This window comes from Ilyonectria robusta (assembly GCF_021365365.1).
Source record: "Ilyonectria robusta strain PMI_751 chromosome Unknown BGZ61scaffold_18, whole genome shotgun sequence".
Classification (NCBI taxonomy): domain Eukaryota; kingdom Fungi; phylum Ascomycota; class Sordariomycetes; order Hypocreales; family Nectriaceae; genus Ilyonectria; species Ilyonectria robusta.
In genome coordinates, this window is record NW_025764452.1 from 150679 (window position 1) to 169221 (window position 18543).

The following is an 18543-nucleotide window of genomic DNA, read 5'->3' on the forward strand; positions in this document are numbered from 1 at the left end:
TGCCTTCGCAAGTTGAACACAACTGGGTGCTGGTAAATTGTTCGCAAGCTTGCTGTCGACAAGAATTCTAGGACTAATGTGAACCGCCCTAGAAGTAAGAGGTTGGCGAAAAGCAATATTTCCAGGTGCATCTTCTTATTGTCAAGGTCATGTCTGTAGGAAGGGTGGATGTCTAATACAGTCATGCCCAGCAGTAATGTGGAGATGGGTTCCCTGTGGCAATGGTAAGTGTCATGGTAATCGAAAGCTTTGCCCAAATTCCCCTCCCGTATGAAGTCGAACAGAAGACGCAGAAGAGTTCTGTCGTGGATTTGAGGAGAGCTGTCCTGCCTTCGGCACCAGTGATGAGTGCCTTTTGAGCTTCCTCTTGCAAAGCAGATGCCCAATCCATGAAAGGCCGCTCCTCAGATAGAACTCTGCCCACATGTCGTCTGATGTCATCCCGAAGTAGTGGATTTGCCATTGATATTTGTGTCGAGATGCTTTGCATAATTCTCTCAATATCGGCATACTCCCGGCTTGTAGCTAATAGCTGGATCTTAGAGAACCCCTCGTCGCTCACCAAGCTACGGAGAACTTCGAGGAGAGATTCGCGGGGCTGGCTTTCGTCAATAGCATCTAGAGAGATGAATACGGCATCAAATGACTGCAATATGTCCTTGATAGCCCCAAGAAGCTGGGAGATGGTTGGTTCGAGTCCATTTCGATAGTTCTTATAGATGTGGTCTGGAACTGCGTCGGCCTGCTTGCTCAGTTGCCCGAGGATCCAACGGAGGAATGAGCTTGTTTCATCCTGGTTGCGCGCATGATAGCAATAATAATACACATTGCCTATCCGGCGGTGGCGAGCAGCATCGCAATAAGATGTGACTACTATAACGAGCTGGGAAAATAGAACTGCCTTGCCGGCTCCAGGGATACCGTGAATCCAAAGGCATCGGAACTTCTCATGCAACCACTCTCTCCATTCGGGAAGCTGAGTGACCCACTCTGCAGTTCCAGCCTCTCGCTGGGCGCACGCAGTATTGTGGTTTGAAGAAGGATTCGTATGCCACAGCCATTTCCGAAAGCTGGCTTTTGACGTTTCTGCACTTGAAGTTAGCATAACGGTCTGTGCTAATTAAATACAACAGTACCATCGATAGCGTTTCCAACATGCTGAACATCCCGCCTAAGAATTTTCATGTCTTGACTGTACAGGTTTTAGTAGATAGAAGACACGGAAATCGAGAGTGTTAACCTTACACTAGCTCGGCAGAAAATGCGGTAGTGATTGTTGACTTATACCGAGTCAACTCGTCCAAAATAGCATAGACCTTTCTTAGCCTTGATGGCGAGGCCCATCGATCTAATGCTAGGATGAGCCTTTCTCTTGTCGAAGTCCCCGTGGTCGCGCATTTCCCTTTGTTGTCGGTGGGGAGTTGATTCTGGAGCTCAAGTATGGCGCGACGACATCCTTCTACAGGACCTTCCTGGGAACTGATGTCGCTCAAAATTGAGGACGTGGAGTAATCTTTGGAATGAAGGAACTGGAGGTTGTCGAATACGGCCTTGAGGGTGCAGACCTCCAGGAGGACCCTTCGTAGCTCGCTGGGGTAGTTTCGCACTGATTCAATGTAAGACTTGCAGACCTTGATGACTACTTCGGAAGCATGGACTACAGCAATGATGCTCGCGATCAGACCCATGGCTTCAGCCATTTTTTTTATCGATTTTGAGGAGGAGATCTTGTTCAGTGAACCCGGCTCTAGGATCGGGTGTGATGCAGGAATGGGCGAAGCGAAAGGGGAGCCGACTTGAGCCTCATCCCACTTTCCCCTCTTTCAAGATGACGATGTGCTCATAACTGTAGATGCATAAATCTGTTTAGTGCAATTCAAGGCAAGGTCAGGCTGTGTGGTTTGGAATTGTAGCGCCATGCATGTGAGGTCAATGGAGGATGGCTTCCTGCACTCACTTGGCGAATCGGCTTCGTTATCCTCGGAAGAGTTATCGACAAATCTTGATTCCATAACTTCTGAATTCTTGGTAAAGATGTGTAGAAAGGTAGCCATTCACCTCAAAGAGATGAATTAATATCCATAAAACGACAGGGAACGCGAGGGCATTTATCATGCTCATGGAAAAGACTGACCACATCCACGAGAGTCGATATATTGACGAGGTACTGTCAGTTACTCAATGAGGCCTAGATGACGTAGCTGACTTAAGTAATTATTACGATATTATAATCTCTCAGACATTAGATCCATTAAGCGTTGATTTACTGCAACGCCTGTTCTAGTTACTGAATTTCCAATTTACTGAACGATTCAAGCTTCATAAAATTACCACCCAAATGCCCGACAGCCGAAAACCGCTCCGGAGAGCTGAAAGCTGGTGATATCTACAGAACAATAAATATTAGGATCACGAAATTTTGAGGAAATCCATGCGCTGTGGTAATGTGACGTGCACAATTTTGTATTTAGAGGTAGTATAACTCTCTCAATGTCCTCTGATGAACCCAAAGAGCAGCACTGTGAAAACGCGCAGCATCTGAATATTCAATGGCATAAGTCAGTGGCTTTGGTGTGCACATTTAAGTGTTGTTGTCAGTATGTGGCTTCAGTTGGATCCGCTACTTGGGGCTAGATGTCTCCAAAGAAAGATTGATCGCTGATCCTTACAGGCATCAGCCGGCTGTCCAGTAGTCTGTGAGTGACATGGTTTTGGCACGGGACTGTATCCAGGCAAATCGAGTCCTCTACAGTAAGTGAAGCATGTGGAGGCGATCTTGGGGGCTGAAACTAGCTGGGTTCTAGGAGCCGTTGTTAAGGCCGGATTATTATCACCATACAGGGACACAGGCAATCACAACAAACCGACTTACCCGGTGTGTATAGGTCAATGATGATTACACACCGATTTTTAAACGATACCCCAGGTTTATCTAGACCTTTTAATGCGCAAACGGGAGAATGAAGGTAACGAGGGCCTTGTAGTATGGGGTACCCTGGGAATTGGGGCTCTTATTCCGAGGTTGGGTTGCACGGGTGGCCTCAATTTGGACACGATCCAATAAACGCCCCCGTAGAGGGCTCAAAACAGGGCGGTATGCGTTGTCAGCTTTCAACCAGTTGCCTCGCTCAGCTTATGCACATGCAGAGTATGCCTAACGTTGCAGCATGGCATTTGTCACTGGGCTATGTTGAGATCACAGTACAGCATTGGGCACATGAATTACAATGAATTCATACGACCTCCGGGAGTACCTAGACAGCGATGGGACAGTTCGGTTGCTTGTTAACGAGAATAGCATCTGCTGCCTCACTGTTGGGGTTTCGACTGGCGGGGCCGAACTGCTGCATCAGGTCGATGAGAGAATAGGGTTCGCACGACGACGACCACCAATGCCCACTCCAAGACCAAGGGCGGCTATAACTGCAACCACACATTCCTCTGTAGTGCTGTTCGTCCATTCGTGAAGAGTGGTCTCCCGTTAGGACCCAGACGGTTTGCGGCGGTAAGTTCGCTATCCAGTGCTAGTACTAGCCTGCTCGCACGCCTGACGCGTCTAGAAACACAAGGTGGCTCTGCGGTTTTCTAATTATGTGCTGGAGTGGCGCCTAAGCTTCTTGACCCCGAGATTGGGTCGGTGAGCAGATTGGCGCACCACGTCACGGTCCATGATCCCGTGCAGAAAGAAGCTCGAACTGCGACCGTACTCGATCGATAAGTTGGGTCGACCTGCGGAGGCTTGGTTGTTAAAGTGAGGTTGGGTATGGGTTGCTGTTCAATACTGGATCCCCTCAACATGTTCGCCTGGCATGTGACTGCTCAAGAGGAATGAAATACCGCGATAAACGAAGAAGGATAGAATACCAGAACACTAAATAAAGACCTGTTTACGACCGTATACATATGGCCATGGATATGGCTTATCTTTCGAGTTCGATCTCCTTGTTGGAGTCTTATCCGCTGACCGACGAAGGCATATATCTTTCCGTTCCGTATCAATGAGTTTGAAGATGGCGAGGTCCTAATGAGCGGCAGAATATATTTCATGTAGACCCTTCAATTCTTCGAGACCTTTTCTTCTCTTGTCTTGTCCATCCGGGGGGATGGATGCCCCATCAAAGTCATCGCCCTCGCCGAACTCCGTCTGCAGAACTGTGAAAAGATGGTGAACTCCGAGTTCCTGTTGGCTGGCATTGGCATATGCGACAGCAGTTCGTAAGATGCTATTCATCATCCTCCCCTATCACCCGCGTGTTAAGCTTGGTCGAGTAGGTTAAGGGAGGGTCTGCACTGACGTTTAAGCTCAGCATTCCAAGAGCTGAGAACACATTGTCGTTCCAAGAGTCGTCAAATTTAATGTCTGTGTTTGTCTGGATCAATCGTTTCCAGATTTTCGACTGCATCTCATCTGTTAGATCAGGGTACGAGATGGAGACCCGAATGCGGTTTTTAAACGCGACATCGAACTCTTGTTTCTAATTAGTCTTGAGAAAGAGGACGCCTTGGAAATTCTCCATCTTTCTGAGAAATACTGTTCAATTCTCATGTAAGCTCGAGGCCATGATGACATCTTTATAATGAAGTTGAGGAGCTGTGTACCTGCAAGAACGGAATCTTGTTCTGCCTCGGTTTCGTTTCGTTTTCTTAAGAGTAAATCGGCCTCGTCAAGGAGTAAAACGGCATCCCACCGTGCTGCGAGATCAAGTATTGATTCCAATCTTACCTCCAGCTGCTCTGCGTGAGTATTGAGCTCGCTGCCGGAGATAGAATACAAAGGCCGTTCGATAATGTCTGCTAGGCTTTCTGATTACTTAGTTAGCCTTTGACTCAGCAATTCACGATCATTAGCTTACCCGCGGTATGGGTCTTACCCAGTCCAGGCTTTCTGTCGCACTTATTTAGCAATGCACATCGTAAACATGCTGAGTCGTGAGAAAGCATACCCATGCAGGAGAAACGTTAGCCCTTGTTCCTTATCGGGTATTGCGTCATCCAATGTAGTCGATGTGGTCTTGTGTCCCTTGATCAGAGACTGGACAAGATCTTTCGTGCCACTCCTAAGCTGCAAGGACTCAAAAGCTGCTGTGTTCCACTCCCGGTCCTGAAGTTGATCGCTGAGCACCCATTTCCATTCGTTCCCCTGGAGGTCAAATGCAGGAACCAGGGCGGGGAACAGCAGCTCAAATTCCTCCTTTGACACATTAAAGGCATCTTTTACCGCTTCCGACAACCCGTAGAGACCCTCCAGAGAGAATTCAGGCGAGATTTCGATCTCTTAAGAGTCTCCCAAACTCTCACACGCCATGATGTCTTGAGCATCTGCTGGGTCAAAATTAAGGTCGCCATCGTCTGATGTCTCAGATTCAGAGGAGGCATCCGAGTATGAATCAGAATTAACCCAATATCTGTGGCGCCAAATACGTTCAAACGGACTGTTCCTATCGAGGAACGTTTCTCTTCCATTGGTCATCATCTTGGCCCTCAGGTTGACTCCATTGAGTTTTATTGGCAAGTCCTCGATTTCAGGGGCGCTTTCCAAGTGGCGGTCAATATATGCCTTGCAATCGACCATGAAGTCGCCACTGATCTATTCTGTATCTCAGCCGCGAAAGTCTTGATAAATGAGTTTCCCTCTGACAAGAACAAGCCAGTAAATCAGCTAAACATACCTGATTCGCTGATTGCAAAGGCTTCAAGTCAACAGCGTATTCCGTAAACTCATCCTTCCATGCCGGGCCGTCATACGTCTGCGATGAGAACGAAAGTAGATCTGTGCCGAGGACCCTTTTTAGGGTTGCTGACCTAGTCATCAATGTTTTCTTCAACTCTTCCCAATCCTGATAGTGCTCAATTGGTACCAAGACAAGTCTGAGATCTTGCGCTTCTGCACCCCAGTCATGGGCAGAGTAATGGTCTGCCGGGTCAGCCCCGTTGACGTGCCGTCAAACCCGATTCTCAAGCCTGTGATCTTCCAGCCGCGCCCCTTGGTTTTCCGACTGATGGAGATTTTGCGGCAGATCCAACATTCTCTGAGCTTACCAGCGTTGAGAACAACGAGACTATTGGGAGGGTAGATTGTCCAGAGGACGTCGCTGAGAACTTGACCTTTGTTGTAGAACCGCTCGTGGTCTTGGACGATACTCGACACGAGGGTATCATTCTGAACAAAGTCGTGTAGTGCCTTTGCATCCTTCCGAAGGTCCGGATCATTGTCTTCGTCTTCTGAGAGGTCTTTAATCTCCTTTCGGTAGAAAAAGAGCTCTTTGAATGGGGCCCGAAGCTTTATCGGGTAACTCTTGAGGTCTGTGTCTTCGTAGGAATTAATAATAATATTCCTCAAAGCCTCACAGAGATTTTCCGATAGGATTTCGAGGTCAATTCGAACCAATCCCGAGATATGCCTCTGTTGCATCCAAGTACGACGGAGCACGATTTTATAGTCCTTGCATGTCGATATCTTCTTAGGATTGTTCGTTTCATTTCGCCGAAAATGCTTAGTAGGGATGATTTCCACTGCCCAACCGCTGGGGCCTTCAATCTGATGTTCGGTAACATCTACGAAGACTGTTGGATGGGCTGACTTGGGTTTCTGATACTCTATAGCATGTATCGGGTCTTCCGACCGGATTTGTATCGGTATCTTTAAACTCAAAGTCAGCGACTCTCTATCCACGCTTTGTCTGTGAGGTCAGGAGGAATATAATCATACCGGAGCATCTTCAGGGGCATCGAACAGATCCGGTAGAACGGACTGGTACAGTTTGAGTGACATTTACCCAGTAGGGGATGACTATCAATTGGATTGGGCTTTGGTGGAAAAGACGGCTTCGAGACAGCTTGACAGTGGTCGTGGAGTTTGGCGAAGTTGAGATACAGGCATGAATGTGGAGTCTCAAACACACAGTTAATTCGGGTGGATATGTTGCAGGGGTTATTAAGGCTAAAAAGAAAGGATTAAATGATCACTTTGTTTACTTGTTGCTCGGGGTGACGCAAGCCGGCTGTGTCTGGCAAGGCTGGACGCATGATGTGTAGGTTGGGCATTATTTCTGCACTTGTGGCAATGCACATTTAGAGGCCTCCAGCCCCGCTCACAGAAAGAAAACAAGTCAAACAGAAGATGAAGGTGTCAGGGTGGTTGACTTGGAAAGACGACGTCCAATAATCAGAGCTCAAAAACAGAGTCAGCCGCCATTAATGCAGGATGAATGCACCTCTCCGCAAGGTTGAAACTCGAATGCCCAATGACAATTTCAACTCATCAATTTGCCTTACGCAATGCAGGGCTAAATGCGCCCTGCACTACGGCATATGCTGCAGAATCGGGCTGAGAGCCCAGCATGTGACTACCTCCGTTCGATAGGGAGTAGGATGTCTCCAGTAGGCTTTAAGTGCTAATTGAATTACATAAAGATAGAAAAGACCCACGTTACCCCCGAAGGATGGTTACCAGAGAGGTGGTAAAAGAGTTCCAGACAATATTCAGACCTACCGACCCAAATTACCTACATCTGGTGTTGAATCAGTTGGGACCCGTTCTCGGCCAAATCAACTCGCCCACCAAATCTTGGCCATATCTCCCTTGATCAAAATTCGACTTGGGGACGATCTTATCAGAAGATTACCCATGGTTCCCCATCTTCCTCTACCCGCCACAGCGAAAACACCAACAGAATGGTTCGGCATTCGGAAGCGGATGCACAGAGCCGGCAACTCGAAGCCCCCAACAGATTCCCTTCCCAAGGGTAGTAGTGGCTTACCCCAGTCTGAGCATAAGCCTCTCAGATTGATTGAGGAGTCCGAGGTTCTCAAGAATGTGCACATGTACAAACACTACAGCGATCCATCCATCGCGCCTGGAATTGAAGTTACCAACCTGCCAAATCAGGATGACGTCACGCAGTATAGAGTCAGTGAAGAGGCTCAGGGACAGTTGTGGGCAGCAGAGGTCTCTCGCCTTGTCAAGGTCGTCACAACTGACACGGCATTGGAGTTCAAAGGATCCAAGGACTTGGCCGTCGACTCGAAGAAATCGTACGAGATTCTTACCTTGCTAGCAGACCAAGTCTGGCAAGCGATCCACATAACAATTTATGACGGCGAGAGCATCCTCGCGTGCCACCCGGGAGATCTATGCCTCGTCGAAACATTGAATCACAGTCGGGAGGTCCTAGGCCACCTCTGGGACAAAGAGGACGCTGACGGCGAAACCACTGACGGAGTGACACCACGATACATCCGCGAGGATTTGTTCAATTTTATTGACTACTGCACGGCGGTAATAGCACGAATCCTATGTTCTGTAGCTGATGGCCAGCACTTCTACGTTCATGTTCTCGCACACCTGGCCAAGATCACTGCCAAGATCAAGGTCGTATCAGTCAAGCCTCAGGAGTCCTTACGTACCTCAATTAAAAACAGTGTATCCAACGGCATGATTCAGATGCCAGATCAGGTCGGTTTTCGTGAGCAACAGGCGAGAAATTCGACGATGGGACAAAAAAGAGGCGCCGGAGGATCTCCAAACCGCGAGATAAACATGCACCTCTCCTTGGGGGGTCGACGAGCAATGCATGATGAGGATCCGATCCTGCCGGATATTTACAGCAAAAGAGATATACTGAAGCGTCACTACTCTTTGGAGTGTGCCTGCTACCGGCGCTGCATCCTTCATATCTTTGACTACTTAGTCCTCACACTGCGCGGAAAAAGCCGATTGATGAGGATCTCAATGACATCATACGAGATGTGCGCTATGGTATATGACACTGGCTTCGAGCGATTTCGTGCACTAGTCTTCCAAGGTGGTGCAAACAACATTGAGGGTACCTCGGATGCGTTGAAAGTCAACTACGCCCGGAGCGCGTTCAACGTTCTTAACCAAGCCATCATCCATGTATCCGACCCAGTCGAGGCAGAATCCTTTCAAAAACTAAATCCAATTGCTGCTATTGACGACTCGGCCAACTCGGAAAATACTGAACCTGGCGGCTCCGAGGATGAGAGCGTGGGGACTCAATTTTCCTGGAATTACGCCCCCGACGAAGATGGCTCAGTCGGCCTCCAGGTGCCTAAATGCATCATGCTCAAGTCAATGAGCCACGTTATTACCTTGATGATACCACTAATCAATGGTAGTCCGGGAGCATTGAACTGCGTATCTGATTTTATCGTCGCGTTGTCAACGTCAACCGTCATCAATGCCGACATGTGGAAGGGCCCCGTCATGCCTCGGGAATACAGCAAGTACACGGCCAGCTTCTGCCTAACCACGGCTAAATATAATAAAACGCAGCGTGCCTGCAGGCCAGGCGACCCTACCTCACTCTCAAATGCATTGATGCGGCGAAATAATCTCCTGTCGGGCAGGCACGTCACCGATATTGGTCGCGCAGCTAGTATCGCGCCAAATCTAAGTGGAGATACACAGGGGAAGTCGTACGAAGATGAGTTGACCTTGAAGCGCATCCGGCTACACCAAAACGAGCTTCATTGTGTAACAAACAAAATGAATGCCTGGGTCTTGGAGGAAAATGGCGTTATGGTACGGTGCAAGCTTTATGTGTGGACTCTCATCCTGCTCTGTTCTCTTCTTGTTGGGGGCGGCGTTTCTGTTGGCGTGTCAGTCGGGGAACGCATTGTCGCTGTAGACCCCTTCAATATCACAACTTATTGCTGGGTGCTCGCCGCATTCCTGCTACTTGTTGCCAAGAACATCCGAGTTCAAAGTTGGGCATGGATCGATTTTCTTCACGGTCGAGTTCTTTGCAAGAGCGTGTCGGAGTTGTCATCCGTGGCTGGCGTCAAGGAGCAGCTCATCCTCGCCAAACTTCTACAGGATGAGTCTATCTCATTTCTCGATACACGCGGACCATACAACACGGTATTTCGCAGAAAGTCCAAGGACGGGTTCTCCATCGATAGACCTCTCAGCGTATGGACAATGCTGATAAGCGGACTGATCATGATCGAGGTGGAATCTGCGAATGGGCGTGGGCTCGTGTGCCTCGATCTTCGAAGGGGAACAAATCATGAGTTGATCGTCAGCCTTGATGAACATGAATCAATAGGCGAAACTGACACTATTTATTGCGATCGCTTGTCAGATAGTAAGGATCGAGGGGACCCCAACCGAGTCAGGCTGAAGGTAGGGCAGGGTATCACTTGGACGCGGATACTCGGGCTTTACGGAAACCAGCACGCCGAGTTTATCTAGCTGGACATTGTTCTCTTGCTTTTGCCTAAACAATTGTATTCGTCTCGTAATACTTCCTGCACTTGACTAATAGCTGCGATCGCTGCGTGGAATAAATGGAGCATGCAGCTAACTATCACGTCACTCCACCATTTTGCTTTGATCCGCTTCTAAAAAAGCAAAACCGCGACTTACACGCGCGCAAAAACTAGTAAGAACCCACCAAGCATGGCAACCCCGAAACCTCTATACGCGAGAAAGCTCCCGTCCTGCCAAGATGAAAAACAACCCAGCGAAAACATAAGCGCCGACTGCAACGAGCGGATCCGACGTCGTCAGCGCGTCCTTCCCCACCTTCGGTTAGGTTGCATCGGAGCACCAAGGTGCATACGGGTGGGATGATGGATGACGAGACCACCCCTGAATCGCAAAGAGATAGCCGAGAGACAACTCTCCAGAAAACGCCCGCGGAAAAGATCAAGGTGCTCCTTTGCCCTGTTCAACTTATCGTCAGAGAAGCTAACTGCACGCTCCACGTGGCTATCTCGGATGAAAGCTGCCGCCAAGTAACCCAACCCCCACGTGGGCCGCCGCCTCAGACGATCTCACCAGAGCAGAGCGCCGCGACGGACGCTATTGAGCTCCGGCGCGTGTTTTACTTGCCTTGTCTGCTGCTCAGCTTTCCCCTTTTAAGCTCCCTTCCCGTGTTTAAACGCGCTTGCTACTCTGGCGAGCTCATCGACAAACGAGCAGGCGAGCCCCGCGGATGTCAGAAACACCAGAAACACCATGAGCACGGCCAACAGCAACGTCGAGCTCCTCGCGGCGCTGGTGGACCTGGACGACGCCGACGCCGGCGAGTACCGCTTCCTCGTCGACGGCCGGCACGTCAAGTACGTGACGGTCGAGCCGGGCGCGCTGCCCAAGGACGACCGGACGTTTGCGCCCGTCCTCATCCCGCTGCTGCCGGCGTTCCCCGCGGGCGACTGGAACGAGGGCCGCGTGCGCAAGGATGAGCGCACGGGGAAGCTGGCCTTCGCCAATCTCGACAAGAGCCGGCTCCCGGGCATCGGGAACGTGTGGCACGGCACCAAGGTCGACCACCTGGAGCTCAAGAAGGTCGCCGGCGTGCGCCAGACGCTGCACCGAGTCACGCACCCGCGCTTCGACCGGCCCATGCTGGCCAAGTTCGCCCAGTTCCCGTGGGAGATTCCCTACTTCGCCGCCGAGACCACGTCGTACGAGTGGATCCACAACCGGGGCGTCGGCCCCGAGTTCCTCGGCCACATCCACGAGGACGGCCGCGTCATCGGCTTCCTGCTCGAGGAGATCCCCGGCGTGCGGACGGCCGAGCCCGGCGACCTGGCCGCGTGCCAGCGCAGCCTGGAGCGGCTGCACGCGCTGGAGATTAAGCACTGCGACATCAACAAGCACAACTTCCTGATCCGCGAGGACAACGAGGCCGTGCTGATCGACTTTGAGACGGCGCAAAAGTGCGCAGACGTAGAGCAGCTCGACGCCGAGTATCAGAGCCTCCAGGAGTCGCTGGCGGATACATCGGGGAGGGGAGGGGCCGGGATGGCGAGTGATTCAAGTTCGGACTGACAGAGCGGCTTAGCTTTAGGTACGGACGGACTGGCAGCAGAGGACAAGCATACTAGGAACCACGGCACTAAATACCATCAAAGACGGGGAAGTCTTTCGGTTTCAATATACTCATTCGGCTTTAGGGACTTCATTGAATGGATTGTTTCAATGCAGCAAATGTCTTTGTTGAGGTGAAGACCTTTGTTGTAAGACTCATCTCGCTATGTAAGACGCTAAACTGTAAGTGAGTGAGCATCCTTTGTCATTCACCAACGTCACGATGAACTCATACATCACACAAGCAAGCAAACGGACAATGATTGAGATATGGACGAGTTTTCCTATCTTCTATGCACAAACGTGGTATCTCCTGCTCTCGTCATACCGATCCAAGGACGGTTGATCTCATAGTCTATGTAAAATTCCACAGCCCAACGCCGAATGCACCCTTAAAAAGACACAAAATGTACAAAAATAGAACGGCTCTCCTCGCATCTATGCAATCTGCTGCACAAACTGGGGGCCGAACTGGGGCTCGCCAAACTTGGAGGCGACAATTGTGGCAATGGGAGTCTCGCCCAGCTTGCCGTTCTCTCCAATGTCGAGGGCGACAAGGCCGAACTCGCCGTCCTGGTTGGCGGAGAAGACGGTCTCGGCGTCGTTGCTCAGGCTGAACATTCGGGGGAGGATGCCGCCGGAGGAGACGGTGTCGGCGTACTCGAGGGAGACGGCGCCGCACTTGGTGCGCTTGACCTTGAAGTGGGCGATGGAGTCGGTGTCGTTGCCCGTCAGGCGGTTGGAGATGTAGACGTCCTGGTTGTTGGGCGTGATCTGGATCTCGCCCGCGGCCGCCGAGGTGGCGTTGGCTGGGGGAGCGTCGGCGCCAAAGGTGGACAGGGTCTGGGTCTTGCTGAAGCGCAGTCCCTCGGTGGTGTACTTGACCTGGTAGACGAGGACCTGGCTGGTGATCTCGCAGACGACAATGTAGTGAGTAGCGCTGTCGCCGCCCTGGGGGTAGAAGACGCCGTGGCGGGGACCGCAGCCGGCGGGCTCGACCTTGACGTACTTGGCGTCGTACTTGTTCTCCGAGTCAAGGACGACGATGTCGTCGGTGCCGAGGTCGTTGACGGCGAAGTAGCGGCCGGAGGGGTCGAGGAGGGCCTGGTGAGGGTGGGCGCTGGTCTGGCGCAGCTTGTTGGGGCCAAGGTCGCCCGCGGACTCGATCGTCTTGACGAGCTCGAGGCCGCCGTTCTCAATGTTCCAGACATCAATAGTGCCGTTGCCGTAGGCGGAGCCAACCATGCGAGTCTTGTCCTTGTTAAACTCGAGGTGGACGACGCCCGAGCTGCCGTTCTGGCCGGCCTTCAACTCGAGCTTGTTGTTCTCCAGGTCGAGCTCGTAGTAGTAGATGGCGGACGAGAACTCGTCGACGGCATAGAGGCGGTTGGGAGGGATAAAGGCCATCCAGGAAGGGTCGCCAATGGACTCCTCCTCCAGGGTCATGGTGAACTTCTTGGCCGCGGGCTGGTAGTCGGCGATGTAGATGTGGCCGTTGTTGCCCATGAGGACGCGGGCGGTGGTTGCGGAGGAGTCCGCGGCGCGGCGGTAGCTAGGGAGGGCTGAAGCAGCAGCGGCGAGGGCCGTGAGGCCAAGGGCGGAAAACTTCATGGTTGTGTCTGTTGTGAATTGATGGTTGTGGTGGTGTTGTTGAGGGTGGACTCAAGTAGGCGGAAGGGAAGGGAGGGAAATAGTCGAGAGTAAATGTCTGACAGAAATGAAACCTAACCGGAAATCCTAAGTAGAAATAGTCCGAGTGAATTGGCTCAAGGGAGTAGTAAGAAGTGATCTGATGAGGCAGTGAGACCAAACTGAGGAAAGAAGTAATATATAAGCGTCGCGCCAAAAGCTGATTCAAGGCTGGGGTGAATCACGAACAAGGCCCCCTAGTCACGCGGAGGCTGAACAGCGGATTGTGCTCACGGCAAAAGAGGCTCCAGTTCGGGGACTGATTGGAACATGGGATGACCAAAATAAAACAGCCCCCTGTCTTAGGGGTCGGGGAAGGGCGGGCGAGGGAAGTGCCAATCCTTTTCGGGGACGGCATTACATGCATGTTCCGGAGGCGCAGGCTCAGGGCCAGCCAGTCCGCTTGCTCGGGCTTGGACCCAAAGGGCGGAGTAAAAAGGAAACCCTGGAACGAGAGAGAGAGCCAAAGGCGGGCCGAAAATAAAGAAAACTACAAACAAAGCCAAGCCATGCAGGCTGACTGCCGTCTCACTCTTGGCCCCCAGGCACAAACGCCAGTGGGCGGGCTGTGCTACATCCAGTCGCGGGCACAGTGGCATCGCATTGTGGCATCCAATCTCATCGCATCGGGGACCATTTTGGCGCTGGCATGGGGCCCAGTCAAGTTTATTAGGGGCTGACCAAGAAAAAAAAGCCAATGCTCCAGAGAGAAAAAAGACACAGCTGGGCCACGGGAACCAGCAGTCCGAGGCCCAGTGCGAGGAGAAGCCCGCTGACGGAATGATGCAGGGGCGCGGTTGAGGCGCTGTCGGTACGCGAGAGGGAGGGGGAGAGGGAGAAGAAACGAAACAGATGAAAAAAAGTGCAATGGTTTCACTCAGAGGCAAACGCCATCGTCTCGTCCAGTTGATAGGTTAGCTCGCGCCGCACAGGAATCCAGGCTTGCCTCCGTCTGAAGCTGAGGCTCTGAGGCTGAACGAATGCCAGCTTAAGGTTTCCTCTCCCTCCCGCCGCCTCCGAACGCGAGCCTCTCACTGGCCTCCTCGACCAACCCCTGTGGCGCTGCGGGGACCCAGCCTTACAGGGGGCTGCCCGGCGCTTCTTAGCCAGTCGCGGGGCTGCTGTGGGGGAGAAGGGAGCGGCCCCCAGCGTTTTTTTTCGTTTCCAGGGGCGGCTTGTAGGCTCCGGGTTGTTTGAACGGCCGGGGGGAGGCTTTTGGATCGACACATTCAAGCGCTGGATTGGAGGGGATTGGATCCCCGTGACATCTCTCCCGCATGGACCGCCTATATTGTGAGGCCTTTTTTAGGGTTTTAAGGTTGTTGGGGGGACACAAACGGGGAGAAAAGCCGCATCGTTCGAGCCCCGTGGCCTGGGTTTTGGTTTTGCCGCTCACCACTGCGGGACTCATCAGTTGGTCAGGATGAGTCGGAAACGCACTCTCGTCAAATCTCCGTCACTCTAACTTATTACGCCTTGCTGCCGTTGGTGATGACTCTTTCCCGTTCGATGCCCCCGTCCGTCCGTCCGTCCTCCCGACCCAGGACCAGGCGGCTCGCCCGGAAAGTCTATGTCAAACAGGACGGACGATCCTCATGGAGCGCGGGTCCTGTGATTAGCCCAGGTGCGGAGTGACTGCTCCTTCAGGCTGCTCACGTTAGTCGAAACATGGGATCTGATCCCCGACGCCCGAGGAAATCAATCAGGGCCGCACCGATATGCCGCTCGTCATTAGCCGCTGTCAAGCGGCTCTGGGGTTGTGGGGCTTCGGCAAACGGCTGCGGCCGGCTCTATTCACCGTACACCACCACTGGCGGGTGAGAGAGGAGGTTGTGGTTCATGGAGATGGACTCACTCTCAGGTTTGCGTTGGGAAACGAAAGGCGTTGAATTCATCTTTGATCAAATGCATGTTTTTAAACAATTTCGTCTACCATGCTCTATGGCGGGAATAATGCAAACCAACAGGCAACCATCAGGCATCCACGGCCATCCCAGCAAACCACCGACAACAGCAAATCACTAACAACAGCAAATCACTAACAACAGCAGATACACTCACGATATCAACCCAACTGTAGTTCATCACTCATCCGCAATTCTAGACTCCGTGTACTTGAGACAACCCGACCTCAGTGCTTCATCCTCTCTGACCCTGTCCTCTAACCACCAACCGTGAATCCTAACATCTACTCATCATGCTGGCCACCCTCCTCGCCATGGAGCCCCCCATCGCCACGGACTCCCCCATCACCACCAACTTCGCCCTCCCCTTCAGCATCCCGCCCACCGACACCAACCACACCCACACCGTCGTCTTCCTCCACGGCCGCGGCGACACGCCCCGCAGCTTCGCCTCTTCGCTGCACTCCTCGCCCGACGCCGAGGGCCGCTCCCTCGTCGAGGCCTTCCCCTCGCTGAAATGGGTCTTCCCTGAGCCCGGCACGCAGATGAACCAGTGGTTCGACATCTGGAACGTCCGCGACTTCACCGAGCGCGAGCACGTCCAGGCGCCCGGGCTGCGCGCCAGCGTCTACGGCATCCGCGGCATCATCGAGCAGGAGGCGGCCGAGCTGGGCGGTCGCTGTGATCGCATCGTGCTGGCGGGCTTCAGCCAGGGCTCCGCCACGGCCGTCCACACGCTGCTCAACCTGGACGTCCCGTCGATGCCCGCCGCCGACGATGCCCTCCCGCGCCGCCTCGCCGCGTTCCTCAGCTTCTCGGCCAGGATGCCCTTCTCCGGCCGCAACCTCGCCGGCACCCGCGCAATCCTCCGTCTCGACGACGTACCCACCGACGCCGACGTGCTGTGCAACACGCCCATGCTGCTAGAGCACTGCGCCGACGATCCGCTCGTGCTGGTGCGCCACGGCCGGATTCTGCGTGACACGCTGAAAGGCTTCGGCGCCAACGTCGCATGGCGCGAGTACCCCGACGGCGGACACTGGTTCAACTCGCCGAAGGGGATGGAGGAGGCGGCCGCGTTTTTGGAAAAGGTGCTGGGAATCCAGCGGGCGGCCGCTGCGTCGTCTGACGCTGAGTCGTCTGAAGCTGCGCCCTCTGAAGCTGCGTCCTCTGAAGCTGCGTCCTCTGAAGCTGCGTCCTCTGAAGCTGCGTCCTCTGAAGCTGCGTCGTCTGGAGCTGCGTCACCTAAAGCTGCATCTTCTGAAGCTAGATCACCTGAAGCTACATCGCCTGAAGCTGCATCGCCTAAAGCTGCGTCGTCTGAAGCTGCATCGCCTGAAGCTACATCGCCTGAGTCAGCGACCATGAAGGGCTCGCCAGATGCACTGGATCTCGATTAGTTCACCCACATGTCAGCAGTTGCGAGGTTACTTTCTCGTATAAGTCAGATTTGCTAGCGTCTTACGGAAGCGAAATCAGCTATAATCGACGTCAGACGCCATGGATTGTAATCCCGGATGAGCAATGATTCAAATAAGACCTATTGCCTTGGCAGCCCGGAGTTGGCAAGACACTGCATTGTGGCATTTTAAGAGAATTGAGACATGATGAATATGGTTAAATCCAATCTGATATTCACATGGGTAGTCTAACTAGAATTGTGTTGCTATAAAAGAAATCTATCGCTCAAATAATTCCCTTTGCTCCCGTCTCCCATTGCATTATATGCTAAAGCAAAAGGCACTCACAAATCAGTCAACCCCCCAAAGTATAAGAGGTCCCGTCATCAGAGTATCATTGATGTTACAAGTATCGCAGCCAGGAAAACCTGCTACCAGGTGATGGAGACAGCCTTGCCGTTGTACTGAGGGTTCTCACCAGCCAGGAGGTTCTCATACATCCAGCGGCCGACATCCTCGCGGGAGATGGTGTAGCCAACCTCCTTCTTCTCGACACCTTTTTGGAGATCCTCGACGCCAACGCGGATCTTGCGGTCGGGCTTGCCGCCGTCGACGAGGAAGCTGGGGCGGACGGCGACCCACCGCTCGGGCGACTCGAGCAGGCGCTCCTCCATGACCTTCTTGTCGGCGTGGGGCACGGAGAGGCCGTAGTGGTAGAAGGGGAGAAAGGCCAACGGGACGTCGCGGGCGTGCTTGGAGATGCCGGTGGTGCTGATGACGGCGAGCAGCGGGTTGCCCTGGGCGCCGGCGAGGCGGAGCTTGTTGAGGGCCTCGAGCAGGGTGGCGATGCCCTTCTTGCAGACGTCCGGGTCGTCAATGGTGAAGTTCTTGGGGTTGAACAGGCCGCCGATGGTGAAGCTGATGGAGTCGACGAGGCGGGAGGGGTCGGCCGGGTGGGTCAGGCAGGCGGCGACGGAGTCGGCGTCGTGGGCGTTGCCCTGGCGGATGTGGAGGTTGGCGGGGCGGTTGGGGAAGAGGGCCTCGACCTTGGAGGGCGTGCGGCAGAGGGCGATGCAAGTGTGGCCAGCGGCGACGGCGAGCTTGAGAGATGCGAGGCCGCAGCCACCGGAGCCGCCAAGAAAGGCGATGGTCTGGTTGGAGAGAGTGGCAGACATTTTGATATGTGGTAGATGGATGGATGTAGATGGGTGTAAGTGGGGCTGGTGGTGTTGAAGCTGTAGTAGCTTTGAGAGTCTTGCTTGTGGTAGTGGTTGTGTGAGGTAGAGTGTGGTGAACTGAAGATGTTGGTTGTGATGTTCCGAATTCAGTTCGAGACCGGGAGATGCTCCTGTATTTATCTCAGATGCATGATGCCAACATCTGAATCCTTCCTTCCGCCTTGAAACGGGAGCTTGGAAATCTGTGTTGCGGAGGAGGTTCTGCCGATCGGAGCTCCACACGGAGGTACGAGGGACAAGTTACTGTTGGCAGCAACGTGGAAGTGGGAACTCTAACAGGGCGTCTGTACCCGGCCCAGGAGTCGTTCCGAGTGGAGAGCCCATGCAACCACACGAACCAATCGCGCTCTCTCAAAAACGCCACTCGCGCCTTCGGCCTCGTCCCTCGCGCATCCCAAACCGCAAGTCGCGGGGTGCGCCACGCGAATCTCGCTGCACTCACTGCACTCATCGCCTGCAGGGTGCGAATGCGA

At 53.1% G+C, this 18543-nt stretch overlaps 7 protein-coding genes across 7 annotated transcripts; 3 read left to right on the forward strand and 4 right to left on the reverse strand.

Annotated features, from left to right (window-relative positions):
• Window positions 1–685: 685 nt before the first annotated feature.
• Window positions 686–1688, reverse strand: BGZ61DRAFT_305990 (uncharacterized protein; the record flags this gene model as incomplete). The annotated part of the gene is made up of 3 exons (XM_046238736.1): window positions 686–1116; window positions 1137–1171; window positions 1246–1688. Coding segments are annotated over 3 exons (909 nt in total), but the record flags the coding sequence as incomplete, so codon positions are not given.
• Window positions 1689–4021: 2333 nt separating this feature from the next.
• BGZ61DRAFT_551571 (uncharacterized protein) lies at window positions 4022–7071 on the reverse strand (the record flags this gene model as incomplete). Its single annotated transcript, XM_046255505.1, has 9 exons — window positions 4022–4240; window positions 4296–4468; window positions 4600–4734; window positions 4854–4885; window positions 4944–5274; window positions 5434–5587; window positions 5670–5802; window positions 5859–6564; window positions 7056–7071. The coding sequence occupies 9 exons, from the start codon at window positions 7069–7071 to the stop codon at window positions 4022–4024; spliced, it is 1899 nt and encodes a 632-aa protein (XP_046100615.1).
• A 219-nt stretch (window positions 7072–7290) lies between these two features.
• On the forward strand, window positions 7291–10216 carry BGZ61DRAFT_496433 (uncharacterized protein; the record flags this gene model as incomplete). The annotated part of the gene is made up of 2 exons (XM_046251017.1): window positions 7291–7380; window positions 7721–10216. 2 exons carry the CDS (start codon window positions 7291–7293, stop codon window positions 10214–10216), a joined length of 2586 nt encoding a protein of 861 aa, XP_046100616.1.
• Window positions 10217–10984: 768 nt separating this feature from the next.
• BGZ61DRAFT_535596 (uncharacterized protein) lies at window positions 10985–11800 on the forward strand (the record flags this gene model as incomplete). The annotated part of the gene is made up of 1 exon (XM_046254286.1): window positions 10985–11800. The coding sequence occupies one exon, from the start codon at window positions 10985–10987 to the stop codon at window positions 11798–11800; it is 816 nt and encodes a 271-aa protein (XP_046100617.1).
• A 477-nt stretch (window positions 11801–12277) lies between these two features.
• Window positions 12278–13450, reverse strand: BGZ61DRAFT_359601 (Lactonase, 7-bladed beta-propeller-domain-containing protein; the record flags this gene model as incomplete). Its single annotated transcript, XM_046241094.1, has 1 exon — window positions 12278–13450. One exon carries the CDS (start codon window positions 13448–13450, stop codon window positions 12278–12280), a length of 1173 nt encoding a protein of 390 aa, XP_046100618.1.
• Window positions 13451–15746: 2296 nt separating this feature from the next.
• On the forward strand, window positions 15747–16832 carry BGZ61DRAFT_359836 (Alpha/Beta hydrolase protein; the record flags this gene model as incomplete). The annotated part of the gene is made up of 1 exon (XM_046241105.1): window positions 15747–16832. The coding sequence occupies one exon, from the start codon at window positions 15747–15749 to the stop codon at window positions 16830–16832; it is 1086 nt and encodes a 361-aa protein (XP_046100619.1).
• A 206-nt stretch (window positions 16833–17038) lies between these two features.
• BGZ61DRAFT_456837 (uncharacterized protein) lies at window positions 17039–18275 on the reverse strand. The gene has a single exon (XM_046246572.1). The coding sequence runs from the start codon at window positions 18005–18007 to the stop codon at window positions 17264–17266; it is 744 nt and encodes a 247-aa protein (XP_046100620.1). The 5' UTR covers window positions 18008–18275; the 3' UTR covers window positions 17039–17263.
• Window positions 18276–18543: the final 268 nt, after the last annotated feature.